The 20,031-nt window shown below is 38.7% G+C and overlaps 1 protein-coding gene across 6 annotated transcripts in view; it reads right to left on the reverse strand.

Annotated features, from left to right (window-relative positions):
* LOC104867513 (zinc finger protein 420) overlaps positions 1-20,031 on the reverse strand; it is a 107,547-nt gene that overhangs the window by 14,298 nt on the left and 73,218 nt on the right. For 3 of the 6 annotated variants that reach the window (XM_033765757.1, XM_033765758.1, XM_019208624.2), the window contains 4 exons: positions 19,697-19,753; positions 16,763-16,889; positions 16,402-16,497; positions 12,893-14,599 (listed from right to left, as the gene is read on the reverse strand). In XM_033765757.1, coding sequence (XP_033621648.1) covers positions 13,404-14,599; positions 16,402-16,497; positions 16,763-16,889; positions 19,697-19,705 — 1,428 coding nt within the window. In that variant the 5' untranslated portion in view covers positions 19,706-19,753 and the 3' untranslated portion in view covers positions 12,893-13,403. Of the gene's footprint in view, positions 1-1,682; positions 14,600-14,683; positions 14,733-16,401; positions 16,498-16,762; positions 16,890-19,696; positions 19,754-20,031 lie in introns of those variants that run through there. The other 3 variants (XM_019208625.2, XM_010631908.3, XM_033765759.1) reach the window with 3 other exon arrangements.

Consider the following 20,031-nt stretch of genomic DNA (forward strand, 5'->3'; position numbering starts at 1 on the left):
TGTCTCTCTCTCTCTCTGTGTGTGTGTGTGTGTGTGTGTGTGTGTTCTTGCTGTGTTACCCAGACTTGTCTTGAATTCAGGGCTCAAGTGATCCTCCTACCTCAGCCTTCCAAGTAGTTGGGTTTATAGTCATGCACCACCATGCCCAGCTTGCAAGCAGAAGTCTTCAGTAGTGTCTACATAGAAGGTACTTTTAAATTTCTAGGTTAGTCGATTGGTTTGTTACAATAGCTCTGTTACCCTTGCAAAATATATTTCTATCTTTGAACTAGACTATCAATACCTGAAAGTATAATAGTAAAGACATGGGTTTTATTTATTTATTTATTGATTTATTTTTGGTTTTTTGAGATTGGGTCTCACTATGTAGTTGAGACTGCCCTGGAACTCACTATGTAGCCCAGGCTGGTCTCGAACTCACACCAATCCTCCTGCCTCAGCCTCCCAAGTGCTGGGATTACAGGCATGTGCCACCACACCCGGCTAATGGGTTTTAAATAGTTGACTCTTCACTCCTTCCCTCAGCTACATGACCTTGAGCAAGTTAATCCATTTCACAGAAGCTTTCTTTCCTCACTATCAAGGCTGAATGTCACATAGAGAAACTTCCCTGTTCCCACCTGGATTCACATTTGGAAATGAAGAGAACAGTTTTCTTAAATAAGAAAGTAAAAGTCAAAAACTTAGTTTACTTGGTTCATCAGAGAGATACAGACCCAGACTCTCAGCAGCAAGGATAGAATATTTGTGACAAGGACAAAACTAACATATCAAACAGTGGCCTAAGGGGAGGCAGATGGGGCTCTCAAGTTGAACATTCGTACTCCAGAAGCAACCAAGTTGAGGATGCTCACACTACAATGTCTTTAGACTGGGTAACTGTAACTCACAGACTGAAGGATGAGACTCAGAGTTTCACTCTCACAATGTGGGAAAAATCAACGCAATTTACTAATTAAAAAGAAGAACTCAAGAGCTAAACTCCTTGAGTTTTGAGTCCTGGTTCTACTACTTGATAATTGTGTGATTTGGGGCAAATAGTATTAATCTTTCTATGCTTCATAATCACAAATTAGGTCCCAGACAATGAAGCCCATGATCTCACATAAACATACAAATTCTCAATCATATAATACACATAATCATACAGTTACACTCATAATTTTACACATAGTCATATTAGCACAACAGAAGTGGTCACACACAAGAGACAGTTACACACAGTCGTATACACAGTTGCATGCCACAAATGGTTATACCTCTGGTCAAAATTATTATACCTTCAGGAACAGATGGTCATGGTCACACAATCATATCTGTTGTCACACACACTCCAACGCATTTGTGTCTGCAGAGACAATCACACACACACACACGTACAATGTCACACCTCAGTGTTTCACAAATCCATACAGAGTAAATCAGTTACATCTGCAGAGACAGTCACATAGCAAACACTTATTTACAATCTTCCCCTCAGAGACAGTCGCACACAGGCATGCACACGGTGACACACAAGATAACATTCTGGCACACCCACAGCCTATCACAGTTTATACATGGTAAGATAGTGACACACTCTATCGCACACAGCGGTACCAACGCTGTCTGCACACCCGTCTCCACTAGTCTATTCCCTGGCCTGGCCCGACCTCCCGCTCTCGCCTGGGATCCGGCCTTACCTCTCAGTGCCGCGGGCTCTGGAAAGCTGCCCAGAGATCTGGACCCCGCACGTCACTGCCCAGAATCCTTCGCGTAGCTGAGCAAGGAGAGTACTGAAGCGTTCAAGACCAAGCTCAGAGGGAGCTGAACTAGCGACTCAGCTTTCTCCATCAGGCTCGCAAACTACCAGCCCCAGACTGCTTTGCGCCGCTGCCGTCCATGCTGAACTACATTTCCCAGAAAGCACCGCGATCCCTCTGTATTTAGCGCCTGCGCTGTTTTGTTGGTGGCGAGCTGTGTGGGATACGCCAACTGTAGGTACTTGAATGAGTGTGGGCAACTTTGTGTGAAGGAACAGAGGAGCTCCGCGAGTTACCGGCTATGATTTGAAAGCTTGAGTGTAGAGGTTGCACACCTTTGTGCATAGATCTAATCCGCCCACCTTTGTGCTTGTGCACCAAAAGGCACCAAAGAATTTTAACAGTGCACTGAGCTTCTGATTATTTATTTTGGTCCTGGGAGTTGAACCTAGGGCCTTCGCACTGAGCTATATCCATAGCCTTTCTTTATTTTGAGGCGTGGATTCGCTAAATTGTCCAGGCTGGGCTCCGGATCACAGGCGTGTGCCTCTAGACTCGGCCAAGCTTCTGAATTTTGTTCTTGTTTCTTGGTACCAGGAATCAGGGCCTCGCACTTGCCAGGCAGGCACTGTGCCACTGAGCTACATCCCAGGCCCCTGTGAATTTTAAATTACATCCTTTGGTGGTGGGTGGTTTGGCGTGTGCTATGCTGAAAAATGTAAGATTGTGGGTGGAACTGGCTGTCTGGGGGAATGGGGAGTTGACCATTTCTGTCACTCTTCTTGTCCCAGAGGTCGCAGTTGTTTGCCTGCCAAAGGCAGAGACATTTTTTTTTTTCCGTTTCTGGGCTCACCTTTAAGGTTGAGCCTGAAAGAAGAGCCTCTGTGTGTCTGTGCGTGTCTGTCTGTCTCTTTTCCAGTCTGTTCCCTTACCCCAATCCCTCACTGTGGGTGAGGTCAGAGTTACTTTAATATCCCTCTTCTACCTGCACCCCAAAGTAATTCTGGTCACAGAGGGGTATTTATATTCCGTTTGTATGAGGTTGCTCATTAGCACCAAAGCCGTTAGTAATTTGGTAGCTCTGTTGCTCTGGTGTTCCTCTTACCACTGGTTACACCTTTTCACTTTACATCTTCAATCAGGGCTCAGAAAACTGCTCACAAGCAGGGCGTGGCAATGCACCTGTAATGCCAGCGATCTGGGAAATGAGGCAGGAGGATCACAAATTCAAGCCCAACATGGGAAATTTAGCAAGACTGTATCATTTACAAAGGGACTTTTGAGGCTGGGGATGAAGTGCTCGGTTGGAAGTCCCTCTACAAAAACTTAGTAAGTAGGTGTATATGGAAGCAAGGGGAAATCCCCTGAGAATTCATTCTTGGAGGACCTGCCATTCAATCCCCGGCTACAGAGAATCTTTTAATAGCTAAATAGACAAAAGAGGTATGGCTACTAGGGCTGAAATGATTGCTGTTTACTCTAAAATTGGACACTTTTGCTTTCAGAGGAAAGTAGTCAACTGGCTTTTTTGAAGGCTCTACAGTCACTGATTTCCCTGAGCTGCCTTAAAACTTTTGTCCTCCTGCCTTGGTCTTCCAGAATGCTGGGATTATGGGTGTGTGCCACCATGCCTGACTAAAAGACACTTTGGTGTGTGCTGCTGTCTCTTAGTATGTCAGCATTCGATCATGAGAAGGCTTTTGCCCCTTATTTGCTTTTCTTGTATCAGACATTTCCATGGAGTAAGTCAGTGTTACTCAAAGTATGCCCAAAAAAGTTAAGTGATTACACTGCTAAAACAAATACTGTACTAGAGTCTAGTCAAGAAAGTAGAACCACATATGGAACTTCAAACAAAAGAGATTACATTACAGGAAACTGATTACATAGGTAGGAGTGAAAAGGCAAACTTCCCCTTTAATTGATAGGACTCGTATTTGCTAGTCTGAGAGGATGGAAAGCACACCAGAAGCCATGGAGACAAAGCAAAAGCTTTAATGCCAGCGGATCAGTCTGCATTCGCATGCAGGAGACTGGCCTTGTCCAGTGCTTGAACAAAGAAGATATACACTCTAGGAGGGGGTGTTACAAGTGAGGCATCTTTGGTGTACATTCATTGGTTACAGAAATCAAATATGCTTTTGTGAGCAGGCTCAATTATGGCATTGGTTCACACATAATACTGGCAATGTGTTCAATGGGTGAACTGAAACGTGAGGTCATATCTCATTTACATCCTAGTAAAATGACAAAATGCTTCTAGAGACAAAGACATTCCTGAGATACAGAAGTTGGCAGATACAGGTGAGGCAGGATGGACCTGGACATGTTGAACAAAGATAATTTCAAGTAGGGAATTTCCAGGCAGGGGATTTAGCTCAGTGGTTCTGCCACCTGCCTCACAAGTGCAAGGTCCCAAGTTCGATCCCTGGTACCAAAAAAAAAAAAAAATCAAGTAGGGAATTTCCTGTAGTAAGTCCAGCTTGAACTACAGAAGCAAAATTTCCTTGCAAAATTCTCTTTCAGGGGGACTAAAAGGACAAAAAAAGGGAGATCTGTAATTTCAGGAAGCAGGTCACACTCTAGAGATTGGGAAATAAAATGAAGAGATGGTTTTACCACAACTCAAGAGCTCTGAAGATGGTCTAGGCCTGGTTTTGTGGTTTTCTGCAGGAAGAACAAGAGGAATCTGCAGAAATCCACTGCTACAGAGGTACTGACTAAACTGGAAAATAGGAAGCTCATTCCTTGTGCCTTTTTGCCTCTCAGTCTCACTTAAACAGAAATGAAGGGAAACTATAACACAGGTCAAATAGCAAGGAGTGTAGGAAATGTCTCTGCTAGAGTCCTAGCCCCTACTTCACAGAATAATGAAAGGCATGCTTGAAGATTAAGGATAAGAGGAAAATAACTACTTGATCCTTTTAAAATTTTTCTGGAAAATAAATTAACTCATGTACTTTTCTAAGTACATTTTTCCATTGAGAAGCTTTTCTTAACAATTTTATTACTTCCTTATAAAGAGATCCTATTAAATGACAAAATGGTGCATATTTAATGAAGTTATGTTAGTAATAATAAAGCTTATGTCTAGTCTAATACGTAATTATTTGGATCTCATTTTCACCACATTGTTTTAATTTTCATTGAAAGAATGTATTTTCCCATGTTTATGTTATTGTCTAATGCCTTTCATGAGCCAATGTTTCCATGCTTTCAGAGTTCTCAATATCACTTAAGGGTGAGAATCATATACTTCTTTTGTTGACTATTATGTGCCTTAGTTTTCCTTACTTGAAAGAATGAGTTCTTGTCTGATTTGAAAATGAAGTAAAATTGATAATGAAGAAAACAAGAACAACTTCTTGGCCTAGTTATTTTAATTGGTCACCTATACTCTTCACACTGAAAATGTTTTTAACATCTGTCACTGTCCTTGTCTTTTGTCTTCCCTCCACTTTCGCCTTTCCCAGCACCTTAACTTAGAAAAGATTTCTAAAAAGAACTGGATAAACCTACTCTTACCCTTACCCCAAAGCTGTCTTGCTAGTGTGGTGGCCCTTTCCAGACCAGCTCCCACAGCTTAGCGTGTAGTTTATAATTCTGTCTGACCTTGCTTCAGATACGGTAGAAATAGAACAATTCATAGACATTCCAATGTCTCTATCACCTTTAAATCATAAATGGCTGGCAAACAGCATGTGTCCCTGATGCACACACTCATAATCCCAGCACTCTGGAGACTGAGGCAGGAGGATCACAGCAAGTTGAGGCCAGCGTGGGCTACATAGTTCAAAGCCACCCTAAACTGCATAGTAAGACCTTGTTTCAAAAATATAATTTTTTGCTGAAATTCAAATTAGCAAAAATTGCTGTCAGATTTTTACTATCAGTTTTTAAAGATCACTTCATTTATCTGAGGGTGAATCACCAGTTTGTCAGCCATTCATTCAAATAAAAATGGCACTCACAAAAATGTGGTCAACTCCACTCACAACTCAAACTTTTATCACTGAAGTGCATTTTCTTTAAGGATCCTATCATACTTCTATGCACATGAAGACTTTATGTGGATTTCCCACAACATATATTTAAGAGATGTGTACATATCAATGTCCATATCTTTGTGTGATATTACAATTTTGCAAAATATTACCATGGCTAAACTGGGAAAATGGTCAGTGGGGTCTATATAGTTTCTCACAACTGAGTATGAATTTAGAATTATCTCAAAATGCGAAGTAATTTTAAAATGTTGCACTCATGGACTTATAAAAAGTAATTTTTATGCTTTCATTTTTATGCAGAATTGGCTTTTTGTTACAGTGGTTATATGCTGATGAAGAGGATAATAACTACTAGGACAGTGTGATTGAGGGCAAAAAACTGTCTCCCTGTGTAAAAATGGGCAACTATGGGTAACTATGTAACACACATATATATACTTTTTTTTTTTTTGTACTGGGGAATCAAGTCCAGGACCTTGTGCTTGCAGGGCAGGCAGTGGAACCACTGAGTTAAATCCCCAGTCTGAGAAAAGATATAACTATACTACTGTAATGCAAACTCACTAGAGCAAGGCAATCTCAGAAATCTCTGCCAAACCTCCTGCTCCCTCCTTCATTGCCTCTTTGCTTATGTAATATGTTTAGACTGATGGCTGTTTCCCAGTATTACGGTTGCTGTTTCCCCCCTCCCATAGAAACATAAAGGTATGTAAATGAGAATAAACTTCTGTTTCACACTTTCAAGGTGATTTGAATCCCTTGAAGCTGCTGGCAATAAGGCTGATTTTGCTCCTACTCAGTGTAGTTGGTGGTCTGTCCAGAGACCCCCAAGTAGTCACACTTCGTGATGACACTGCCTTGATTAGTATGAAGGCCCCAACATCTTCACCCACAATTTTATTTGTACTAGGAAAGCAAATTTTAGTACCATGGAAAAAAGTAACTAACATCTTGTTATTATTGTGACATTTAATTATGTAGATCCCTTGAAGAGTATCATGGCCCCCAAACATCATCATCTGACCATACTTAGAAAATGACTGTTACATGATAGTGCATTAAAGTAGAATCAATAAAATATTTTACTAAAATAGATATTACTACCACCTTTTAAAAAATGGAACATTTTAATGATGAACAAAAAAAAAATGTGGGTTTGAGGTGATACTGTCATTTATTATCATCTACTCTTTCAATTTTTCCTGAAGGGAGTGGTAGAAATTGCTCTTGCTATCTCTTTAAATCTAGTATTTTAGTCTTCATGGAACTGCTTTGATCTACTTTTTCTTATTAGGAGTTTTTTTTTTCTGAACCCAGGGTTTTCACACTAACTATATCCCTAGTCATTTTTTAAAAGGCAGGGTCTTGTTTAAATTGCTAAGTTGCCTTGGTTCAGCTTGAGCGTATGCTCCTGCTGTCTCAGCCTCCCAGAGTGCTGGAATCACAGGTGTGTACCACCATACCTGGCATTAAGGGTTTTTAAAGCAAAAAGCTTTTATTGTGGACAAATTAAATTGAAAAGTGTGATGTTCTTCCTATAATTTAAAAAATAATAAAAGTTATGTTTAATTTTGGAATCCTTATTTTTATGACGTGCTTTTGTTGAAGGAAAAATTAAATTCTAAGATTCAGAGGAGTTCAGCTTTGCTACTGAAAAGGAGTAAGAGAGGCTGCCCAGCATGCCAAGGACAGGTAAAAACGGTGGGCCATGCCAACTGCTCCATCTAGGATAATATTTCTTTCTTTTTCCAACCAGGTCTTGCCAGGGATTTAGCTCAGGGATTTAGAGGTGCTGCCACCTGCCTTGCAAATTCCCAAATTCAATTCCTGGTACCAAGGATGTGAGGGCGATCTGGTTGCGACATCTGTCACCCCATTGATCGCCAGGGTTGATTCGGCTGATCTGGCTGGCTAGGCGGGTGTCCCCTTCCTGCCTCACCGCTCCATGTGCGTCCCTCCCGAAGCTGCGTGCTGGGTCTGGAAGAGGACGACCACACCCGATACAGGGGGACTGTTTCCACTGTCAAGGGTATACGAGCAGCTGCGCTCCCCGCTAGAACCTCCAAACGAGCTCTCAATTCCTGGTACCGAAATAAATAAATAAACAAACAAACAAATAAAATAAAACCAGGTCTTCACACACTATACAAACTTATTTAAATATTTAACGAAATGCGAGACTCTTACAACATATACCACATTGGATTAATATTTGACCTGTTGGAGAAGTGAAGAGATAAGTGAGACCAACAGGTGAACCAGGAGGATTTGTTTAGGTGTACACAGGCTCAACACACTCACGTCCAAAGGAAGAGCCCAGAACAAAAGAAGGGCCCTAGTTTTATACATGTTGTAGAAGGGGGTTGGTCAACCTAACAAGATGAAACTTGTGGATAGAACCAGAACAACGTCGGTCAAGCTGTGACAGTTTGCAGCTTAGCATATCTTGATGGCTTTGGTTGGATAAAAACAGGCTCTTAGGAGAACAGGAGGTTGTGAAACCTTATTAATAGGAACAAAGTTACTAATTTTATTTGTAATAGAACAGAGAACAACAGGGGGTATCAAGCCTGGCCTGATTGAGACCTTCACAGCAAACATACCACAGCAAACAACAGGAAAAGGCCCATGCTACTTTCAGTAAACAGAACAGACGGCCATAAGAGAATTAATTTCATTTCACTTTATGTAGTACATCTTCTGGCCAAACCCAGCCTACAATGATTTTGGTAATGCCTACCAGCTAAAAATCCATTTTATCTTTTTAAAGGGTGAAAGGGAGGAAGAGAAAGAAAGGGAGAGAGAAGGAGAGAGGGAGGGAGGGGAGAAAATGAGACAGAATATGACAAAGATTGTACAGATACAGGGTCACAACCTAAAATATGATGAGGCTTGTTAAAGCAGAGGTTCGAGAATTACAGCAGCATATCGAACAGCAGAAGAGACGATGGAATTCTTCAACCTTTGCTTTAACAATCCCTGACAGGTTAACAAAATAACAGCATTCTTTACCAGCACCTGGCGTGTTCCCCCCTGGGCCGCTGTCAGTGTGCCAAAGGCCCTTCCTTCTATTGTGTAACACGACTGCTGCTAGAGTATTTATTTCATCTTGTACTGTATTTAAGGACTGGCTTATTTTGTCCATGTCTTCTGAAATTTCTAAGGACAGGGCCTGATAGTAATATGTGGATGTAGAAATGCCCGATATTCCTGTTGCCGTCCCAGTGAGGACCCCTGCTCACATTAAGAAGGTGACTAGAAGGGGAGCTACCCTTTTTCTGATTGTGTTCTGTGGGAGAATTTGTTTAGACAAGGCACTTTAGAGAAGTTCATTGACCCCTGTCCTACTGCAATATAGAAAACTCATGCTGAGGATTCCTTTGGAACCAATTAAAAAGAAAGTCATCAGAGAGCACAAATGGCATAAAGACTTACATCAGAAAGACCACAGGGAGAGCTGACAAGCACAGCACGAAGGAAGCCAGGTGCACAAAACCAAGACACCTGCCCCTCCGCGACCTGCAAAAAATGCAAAGGATACAAGGGGTGCCTACCTAATTTAAAAGAAAACTCTTCTTTGATGAGAGAAAAGAGGTAGAATTTTAATGAAGAAATGAACATTATTTTAAAAGAAACTGTAGAACTGAAAATACTGAAATTTCAAAATTCACTTAATAGGTTCAATAGCAGGTTGAAATGGATGAAGAAAGATTAATCTGAAGACAAGTGAATAGAAATTACCCACCTGCCCACCAAAAGAGAGAAAAAAAGACTAAAGAAAATGGACAAGCTTGTAAGATAATATACATGGAACAATATCTAACAGCCCAATATACAAACAAACTGAAGATCTAAGGTGAAAAGGAAGAGTAAAAGGGGCAGAAAAATTGAAATAGCCAAATATTTCCCAAAACGAGTTGAAAACATAACTTACAGAAGTTTTATAATGCCCAACATAGTAGAAACGTCAAAAATGAATAAATAAAAAGAGACTCCAAGACTCAAACTACTGAAAACCAAAGACAAAGATTTGAAAAGCCAAAGATATATTACATATAATGGAAAAATTAACCATATGATAACTTCTCAACGGAAATTAGGAAAATATGAACTCAAAGAAATGTTGCAATCCCAAAAGAAAAATATTTTAGCTAGAACTTCTTTATCCAGTGAATCTTCACAAACTGGAAGGAAAATAGCATTCTCAAGTTAAAACGCACAATTCAATGCCAATGGACTGTTAAATTCTTAGTCCTTCCAGATGAAGAAAAATGATACCAGATGACAATTTATGTCACACAAAAGAGCAAAGTATACAAGAAATGTGAGTAGACATCAAACACACACAGGCACACTTCTACATATTTCTCTGAATTTCTTTAAAAATATATGACTATATGACTGCTTAAAATTTTTAACAGTGTAGTATTTTTTTAATTGAGTTTATTGGTACAATATAGGTATGCAATACAGTTACATTCATTATTGGGATCCTGTACCTTTACATGACAGGTCTTGGTTCTCATTTTTTCCCCTTGTCCCTGCCCTCCCTTCACCCCCTCCTCCCCTCCCCATTTACAAACACTTTATTTCCATTTTTTCAATTTCTCACATTTTTTTCCTTTCCCTTATTACCTTTCCCCCACCCTTCCCACTTTCCCTACACCTTTAGTCCTTTACTTCCTATTTTGCATTATTAATTATCTCATTAGGATCCTGTGTACTATTATATTTTTCACACCAGAGAAACTATTCAGTATTTCAGTTAAAGAAATCTCTGTATGAACATTAAAAATAGGGAATCCTAACATAAAACTAAAAAGGAAAGTAAAAGAGAAAAGGCAATGATGTAACATTAAAATAATCCTTAACTCTGAAGATGAAAATGGTCCCTTATATTTAAATTGCTTCTTGCTCTTGCAGTCTTATCTTATTCTTTTTTTCATTATTTAGAGAATACTTTATTAGTTTCTGTAATCAAACCCACATAGATATGACCTTACATATTTAATACAGTGCATTACCCCTGCACACATGGAAAAAAATAAAAAATAGAAAAATTAACATTTCTAAACCAATATGGTTGTCCATTTCTGTACAATGCCAACTCAACACAGTAAATTGGGATAACTTTTCCCAAAGTTGACAGCATAGTTAAAGTTTCCAAAAATTCAACTTTATATAAATTCAAATTCATATTTATATAAATATAAATATATATAAAAAGACCAATAATAGCAGTATGTTATGCATCAATAGCAGCAACAGCTTTTCCAGGTTCTGCAGTCATCTGAACAAAACTATAGACATTCATCACATTCCATTAAAAAAAAAAGAAGAAGAAAAGAATAATACCCAGAAAACAGCAAAGTTCTGTTGCTGTTGTGGTACCTGGTGCCATTTTTTTTATTAGCATCTTAATCATCATCTGGAAAGAGAACATTCTAGAGTAATATCATTAAATGTAACTCTGATAAAGCATGGTCCAAGATATTTTACATTCAGAGGTATGATACAGTACTGTCCTACATCAATAATACTAGAATCAGTTTTGGTTTGAAATTTGCTTTGTCTGCAAATAAGATTGCTACCCCTGCTTTTTTCTGGGCTCCTGTCACATGGAGAATTATTTTCCATCCTTTCACTTTCAGTCTATGGGCTTCTTTTTGCACTAGGTGTGTTTCTTGTATACAACATATTGTTGGATTTCGCTTATTATTCCATTTTGCCAATCTATTTCTCTTGATTGGTGAGTTGAAGCCATTGACAATTGAGATTTCTTTCCTTGGCCCTTTTAAGAAGGAATATTAAATTGATACTCAGATATTTGATGGCTCCCTTATTGCTACTGTTTTCGCCATTCTGGCCAAAGAGTGTGACCTATATGCTTTTTCTTTCTTTGAAAAAAAATTAGGAAAAATGTTCTCATCTCTTTCTGCTGTTTTGTTGTTGTTGGGTGGTGGTGGTGGTGTTGGTGGTGGTGATAGTGTTTTTTTTGTTTTGTTTTGTTTTGAGACATTGTCTTGCTATGTAGTTCAGACTGGCCTTGAACTCATGAGGACCCTCCTGCCTCAGCCTGCTGATTGCTGAGATTACAGGTGTGCACTACCACACCCACTTCTTGTTTTGACAGTTGTGATTTCAATTATCCATCATTCTATCATTAAGATTTCAAGCTGATATTCTTTGTACAGCATAAAAGAATAAACACAACCCATATATACTTTTTGTCCTTATTAAATTCCATGCTGAATAACATGAGTGTTGGAGGAAAGGCTTTCTTTCCTACAGTTACTACAATTGCTTCTCTTTTCCCGTTATGAACTCTCTGATTGAAGGTAACATGATTAAAATGTTTTCCACAAATCATAATGAAGATAATTATATCAATGATAATAGAGAAAAACTTTTATTAAACATACACTATCTGATAGGACTAGGTATAATTAACCTAGATTTATTAATTCATTGATTTCTTACAGCAAATCAATGCATACATGTGACTGTATATATTTAGACATAAGAAATAAAACACCACTAACATGTATGAGAAAAAATTTAAATATATGGAAAGATAAACAATACTTTCATAACAGTGGCTACATTCCTAGTATGACCTTTGGATTTGAGTTAATGAAAAGGAACAAAATAGTTTGTAAGGAGAAAATATGAATAACTTCAGCAATTAAAGTAAATGTTTTAAAAGAAAAAAAAACCCAAACATCCAGAGATAAATTTTGGGTCTTACTAATGAAGACAATTTTTATAATTACAAAAATATAGAGGCAACCACACCATGAATAACAGCCATTTTAAAGTTACTACACATCTATTAAAAATAAAATCTGTATTTATTGAAATGGCAGCCATGACTTTTGGCATGATAAAAGCAGGTAAATGTACAGCATGCATACCAAAACATTTCCTTAAAAATCAGAGTTTAAAAGAATTTGCTCTATGAAATTGAGCATAGTCATTGATAGTATGATTACAATTAATTTTTACTTTTAGTTTCTGATTTTCTATGTTCATTGATAAAAATAAAAACTAGTGAAATGAAAAAAATTAAATATAATTATAATAAACAAATTATAATTCATAAACAAAACTATAATTCCATAAAGAATTTAAAATTTCAAAGGTCACACAAAACAGTGTGATACTGGTGCAAGCACAAATATATAGATCAGAAAAAGAGAAGACCATCCTAAAAACATAAGCAAATACAGTGGATCCTTGACTTAGGGACTCAATTCCCAGGGGCTGGTTATAACTCAAGTTGGTTGTAAGACACTACAGCTGAGATCTGATGTCTACTTGGGTACACACAATAGTTAACAAGAGGCAGAAAATCTTCTATTAACCTAATTAACCCAAGTTGCTCATATATTAGGCCGGTCATAACTCGAGAGTCTACTGTATAAACAAGAATATAATGCATCCCCAAACAATGGGGAAATAAATAATTTTTGAAAAATTTGCATTGGTACAAGACTGGAGGATGTCAATTTATACTTTGAATTTCATAACCTCAGTGATATTCATTTGGATTGAAAACTGATATAAAATAAACAGAACATAGTAGAAGAGGGTAACTATCAAATACCAATTTTTCTTTACAATGTTAAGAAGGTGACAAGAGCTATAATTTCTATTATTCATTAATATGAGTTCCCTGGTGGCGAATGAGATCTGAGCCACTACTAAAAGCCTTCCCACATTCCTTACAGTTATAGGGCTTTTCCCCTGTATGAATTCTCAAGTGGCGAGTAAGGTTTGAGCATTTATTAAAGGCCTTGCCACATTTACTACATTCATATGGTTTTTCGTCTGTATGGATTCTCTGATGTTGAAAAAGTTGTGAGTTCTGAGTAAAGGCCTTCCCACATTCAAGACATTCAAAAGGTTTCTCACCAGCATGGATTCTTTGATGCTGACGAAGTTGTGAGCTCTGAGTGAAAGCCTTCCCACATTCTTTACAATTATAGGGTTTCTCGCCAGTGTGAATTCTCTGATGATTGGTAAGTGCTGAGCCACTACTAAAGGCTTTGCCACATTCCTTACATTCATAGGGTTTCTCCCCAGTGTGGATTCTCTGATGCTGAACTAGCTTTGAGCTCTGAGTAAAGGCTTTGCCACAATCCTTACATTCATAGGGTTTTTCACCTGTGTGAATTCGCACGTGTTGAAAGAGTTGTGAGCTTTTAGTAAAGGCTTTCCCACATACTTTACATTCGTATGGTTTTTCACCAGTGTGAATGCGTTGATGGTCAATGAGATTTGAGCAATAACTAAAGGCTTTCCCACATTCTTTACATTCATATGGTTTCTTACCAGTATGAATTCTTTGATGTTGAGACAGGTATGAGCTGCAACTGAAGGCCTTTCCACATTCTTTACATTCAAAGGGTTTTTCACCAGTATGGATTTTTAGATGTCGAGTAACATGTGAACCACAACTAAAAAATTTCCCGCACTCTTTACATTCATATGATTTTTCACCAATATGAATTCGCTGATGTTGAATAAATTGTGAGCTCTGACTAAAGGCCTTTCCACATTTTTTACACTCATAGTGTTTCTCTTCATCATTCATTATTTGATGCAGAGTAAGGAATGTCTGTTGAATAAATGTGGGCATATATTCATGAGTAAATAGTTCTTGGTTTAAATGCCCATTCCGGTATCCCAATTGTCTTGTAAAGTGGCTTCTATATTCCAACACATTTCTAAAACTGGAATATTCGAGGCCATGCTTTGTAAGACCCATTATCTCCCTCTGATATGACTCTATTTCATAAACTTCCTTCTTGAGAGATAATAACTTGCTTTCACACATTGATTCAAGATCTGAAAAGAAAAGGAATTCATAAATACTTTTTCCTTCCTATTTGTGAAAAGTTAAACTTTTATAATAGATACGAAAAAGATTACCTCATCAAGAGAGGACTTCTCTAGTCTCACATCATAACTCTTAGCACCTCTGAAAATTGATATACATATAATATAGCAATGTATACTATATAAATATATTACTTATGTAAGTATTTAGTAAAAGACCAATCATTTCTAAGGCTCCAACTACTATTTTAATATGGATTAAATCTACTTCTACATATTTAGTCCTGATTGAGGACTTCTCTTTCACTATATAACTATAGTATATTATATATTGGATTATATATTATTAATATGTGTCAATTATAATTGTATAATTAAAGCACAAAGCACACACATGGCTTGAATGTTGTCTCCTTCAAAATTCATGTATAGCCAATGTAACAAAACTAAGAGAAGGGGCCTTTAACAGGTGAGGCGCTTCTCTCATGAACAGAATGAGGTACCCTCATAAAGGGGCCTAACCAAGCGAAATGGCTCCGTATGACTCTTTGGCCATGTGAGGACACAGTAAGAAAGCCTTTACCAGATGTTGGTACCTTAATCTTGGACTTCCCAGCCTCTGGAATCATGAGCAAATAATTTCTTTTTATATACTACTCAGTGTGAAGTATTGTGTTTCATACAAAGTGGCCTAAGACAGTTTCTCTCTCACCCTATGTAATGTAGGCTCCAGATGTGCAGAGTTCTGAATGTTTTCAGCAATGCTCTAATCCTAACACCTTGGTATGTAGTCACACTCAAGAAATACCTTTTCAGTTCTCCTACTTCAGCCTAAATATTCTCTTCTCTGCCAACTTCCTTTTCAATACAGGCACAGAGTGGGTTTGTTTGTTTATTTATTTATTTTTGCCTCTAACACAACCAGTCATTTCAGTTTATATTTAAATCTATTTCTACATATTTAGTTCCTGACTTTCAGCTATATCCCCTAAATGGCTTATCTTTTCATTCTTCTTTGTGGAAGCTCCTTATGGACATATTTTAATACTATTTTTAGACAGTGCATTCTTAAAGCTGACATAATTAGTAAGCTGTAGCACCTGGTAGATCCTTACACAAGTTAATAAAAAATGTTGAATACAAAAAAAATTCAAGACAAACTAATAAAACAAGTCACTGCCAGGCAGGTAAAGTGAAGACCGGTACTTGGGCAGTAGGGATGGGTAGACTGACATGCATATACACACACTGTTATATTATTTGAGGAGTGGTAAAAGAAAACATATATATATAAGTTTCAATACAAAGAGGAAGAAATACTACCAAGGAAATAAATCTAATATGTGGATAAAAAGAATTTGGAGGAGAAGTGAAAGCCACTTTCTAACTTGAAATTAAGAAGTGGTAAGTACAAGAGTAGGAGAAAGAGTAGTGAGGGGAGAGATAGAACAGGATGCTTCATGCCAAGGTCCATCTCCAAGGTGGTGGCTGGGATGTAGCTCAATGGCACAGTGCCTGACTGGTAAGCACAAGGTCCTGAGTTCAATCCCAGTACCAAAAAAAACAAAAAACAAAAAACAAATCTAACTTGAAATTAAGAAGTGGTAAGTACAAGAGTAGGAGAAAGAGTAGTGAGGGGAGAGATAGAACAGGATGCTTCATGCCAAGGTCCATCTCCAAGGTGGTGGCTGGGATGTAGCTCAATGGCACAGTGCCTGACTGGTAAGCACAAGGTCCTGAGTTCAATCCCAGTACCAAAAAAAACAAAAAACAAAAAACAAAAAATGCTCTGTCCAGTGACTTCCACTTACCTAAGCACAGGCCCCTTGTAAGCTCTCTGCCAACCATCCAGGGCTCTTTCCCTTGTTCCAATAAGGAGATCACTTGAGGCTTAGGAATGTAAAGTCCTGCTCATGAGAAAAGATACGGAACACGGTTATGATGTGGGGAAATCAGATCCAGTCTCTCGGTGATCAAGGATGAAATCCCATTACAGAAACAGCCAAAGAAGACAAAGATGAAGCTTCAGCCATAGAACAGTAGAGGTGCCCGTTTTCCACGCTTCCTTTTCATTCTAGCGGAAACCATTTATCTGAGGATAAGGAGCAGAAATTCAGCTAGAAGCAGACATTCCAGAGGAGAACAATGAATTATTGGTATAGATGCCCTTACCCAGTGAGATGAGGTTTCTGTAGTTCTCCAACATCACATCTCTGTATAAATTCCTCTGAGTAGACTCCAGGCACTCCCACTCCTCCTGAGAGAAGTCTATGGACACATCACTGAACATCACTGATCCCTGGAACAATAAACACGTGCACTGCTGCGTACTAAAAGAAACACCTCCGAAACCACCCTGCTCATAGCCGGGAGTGGGGGCATGTGCTTGTGATCCCAGCTTCTTGGGAGGCTGGGGTGGGAAGACTGCTTGAGCTCCTGAGCTCTAGACCAGCCTGGGCAGTAGAGTAAAACTCCAACTCACACATGTGCCCCAAAAGACACTATTTTCAAAATGAGACTATTGTGCTTGTATTATGGGGTAAAGTAAATAAGTACTTCTATCAATGTCACTGAAAACCAGTATCTTTTTATTTTTATTTGATTTTGAGAACCAGTGTCTTTGGATGTCGGAAATAGGTGCAAGAGTAATGAGTTAATTTTATACTAAATAAATTCCTGACTTTGTCCACTGAATAAGCCAAGAAACAATGACTAACCCAGCAGTGCACAGCACCCTATTATAGTTTTCAAGTGCCATTTTCAAATAAAAGAAATTAAAGTTCTTTGGGAAAGAACTAATTTTTAGAATTAAACCAGAAATGCTTAGGATGAGTCCAAATACTTGGTCACTCAAGTCTTATTGAAAAGACTCAGACACTAATTTGAAGACATTTCCCTTGGCACAAAGTGGAATATAACATGTCCATCAAATTATAAGGATAAGAACTGTAATGAACTGATCCCATTAAAAATATTTAACCAGTTAGTTTATAATAATAGTGAAAACATAGTAGTTACTTTTAGAGGATTCTAAGAAGCCGACTCGTTATTTTGAAAAATGGTAAAACTTGGAAAGAATCATTCTTTCCTACGCACACTATCCTTCAGGCTAACCAAGGAGTTAATGAGGAACAGTTTTCCTTTATAGATAGAATATTCACATAACCTGTGATAAAAGGAGGAGGCTGGAGTGTGGTGGCGCACGCCTGTCATCCCAGCACTGGGGGAGGAGGGCAGGAGGACTGCTGCAAGTTGGAGGCCAGTCTGGGCTACATGGTGAGTTCAAGGCTACGCTGGACTACCTAATAAGACCTTGTCTCCCCAAAAATGGAAACAAACGGAATCAACAGACAAAAAGAAGGACCAAAATTAAAATATCAGTTTGCAATAACCTAACAATAATTATCAATGGCAGCTAAATCTTAAAAAAAAAAAAAATAGAACTAAGTATAAACTCCTGATAGAATTATTAGAAAGATGGGATAAATTTCACTGGAATCCTCTAAAAGGAAGGAGTATCTGCCTTTAGAGAGAAGGACAAAGTGGTGGTGGTCAAGGATCTACGCTTAACGTTCCTTAAATTTTTAACATATAAAAGTTGACAAATATGGTAGTGTACCTGCCTTGTCCTGAGTTTAATCCCTGGTTGCCCCCCCAAAAATAGTTGACAAATATATTTTTAAAATAGTAGTATTTCTGAAAAAGCATACAATTTCAGCTTCTCAGAACCTCTAGTTCACTCCTGTGACCTACTAAGAATCATTTCCTATTAATACAAATTATTTTTCTAATGACAGAATTTGCTAAAAGTATTACTACACAAGAATTATGAGGTTCTTCTGAGCTCTGACACTGTAGTCTTAACTACTTGTGCACTGGCCAAACTCACTGCAATTATCCATCATCTCTATCCCGAGATAAAGAAAACTGATGATTCACATAGAAATTTGTCATAACTTCGACTTTAACTTGGCTTTGTCTCATCATGTTGCTATAGTTTGGAATTTAAATATCCACCTAGGGCCGGGGATTCAGCTCAGTGGTTTGGGTGCCTGTCTTGCAAGTGCAAGGTCCCGAGTTCGATCCCTGGTACAAAAAACAAACGAACAAAAAAAAAAGCAAAAAAAAAGTTTTCCCAAAGGCCTGCGTGTTAAAATTAAGGCTTTGTCCCCAGCTTGGTGCTACTGGAAACTTTTTCTTTTCTTTCCTTTTTTCCTCCCACCCTCTGTCCCTGTCTCTGGCTCTCTGGCTCTGGCTCTGGCTCTGGCTCCAGCTCCATCGCCTCCCTCTCCCTCTTTTCCCTCTCCCTGCTACTGATCACCTTCCCATCCCCCTTGTCCTCCTTTCCTCACCCATTTCCCCCTTCCCACTCTCCCTTTCCCTCCTCCTTCTTTTATAAGATTGAACCCAGGGTCTTTACAACGAGCTACATTTGTAGCCTTTTATTGATTTTTTTATTTTGAGATAGGGTCTTTCAAGTCACTAAACTGGGCTTGAAATACTCCTGCCTCCGTTGCCCAAATTACCGGGATTAAGGCATGTGCTGCCATGCCAAGCCCACTGGAAAACTTTCAAAGAAGTGGGTCCTAGGGGAGGCCTTCCAGTCATTGAGGGATGCTCTCATGGGAAATGTGGGCCCTCAGCTCTTTCTTGCTCCTCTCTTTTGCTTTCCTGCCATGAGATAAAAGATTTTCTCTACCACATGATTCTTGCCATAATATGCTGCTTCTCCATAGGCCCAAAATCAACAGGGCCTGCTGACTCTGGACTGAACCTTCCAAAACTTTAAGCCGAAATAAACATTTTCTCTTTATAATTTCATTTTCTAGGTGTTTGTTATAGTACCAGAAATCTAACACATATCTAATGTCAGGATAAAGAAAACAAATACTCACAAGACTTTCATTTTTATTATTTTGCTTTTGAGAAGGCTCTCCTATTGCCTAGGCTAACCTTGAACTCACTATCCTACTTCAGCTTCCCAAGTATCTGGGATTGCAGGCATGTACCATCACACCCAGTTCACATATCTTTCTTTTCTTTTCTTTTCTTTTTTTTTTTTAAGGAGCCAACTGTCAGGGAGGTTAATAAAAAGCATCAACTTACCTCAGCCATGGCTTTTGGTACTGTAGAAGATAATCAGGCCCCGTGAGGACTGTTCTCCTGAAAAAAAAATATATAGTTAAACACTACTATCTTCTCAACCATAGAAAATCCACTTTCAAGCTGCAGCAAGCTAGACCCTGGTATCTGGACCCAAGGGAAGAAGAGGAGCCAGATTGATTCTCCATCACCCAAAGAAGTCAAGTTCATGCTTCAGCCAAGGTCTGCAGGCCAGACTTGCCCCACCCTTAGGGAAGTGATTGCTCTGAAAACAAGATACTGCTATGGCCTAACCTGACCAGATCCCTCCTTTACAGCCCCAGGACCACAAGCCAGAC

The sequence above is a fragment of the Fukomys damarensis genome, unplaced genomic scaffold (assembly GCF_012274545.1).
Source record: "Fukomys damarensis isolate Sample0158 unplaced genomic scaffold, DMR_v1.0_HiC HiC_scaffold_19, whole genome shotgun sequence".
Taxonomy (NCBI): domain Eukaryota; kingdom Metazoa; phylum Chordata; class Mammalia; order Rodentia; family Bathyergidae; genus Fukomys; species Fukomys damarensis.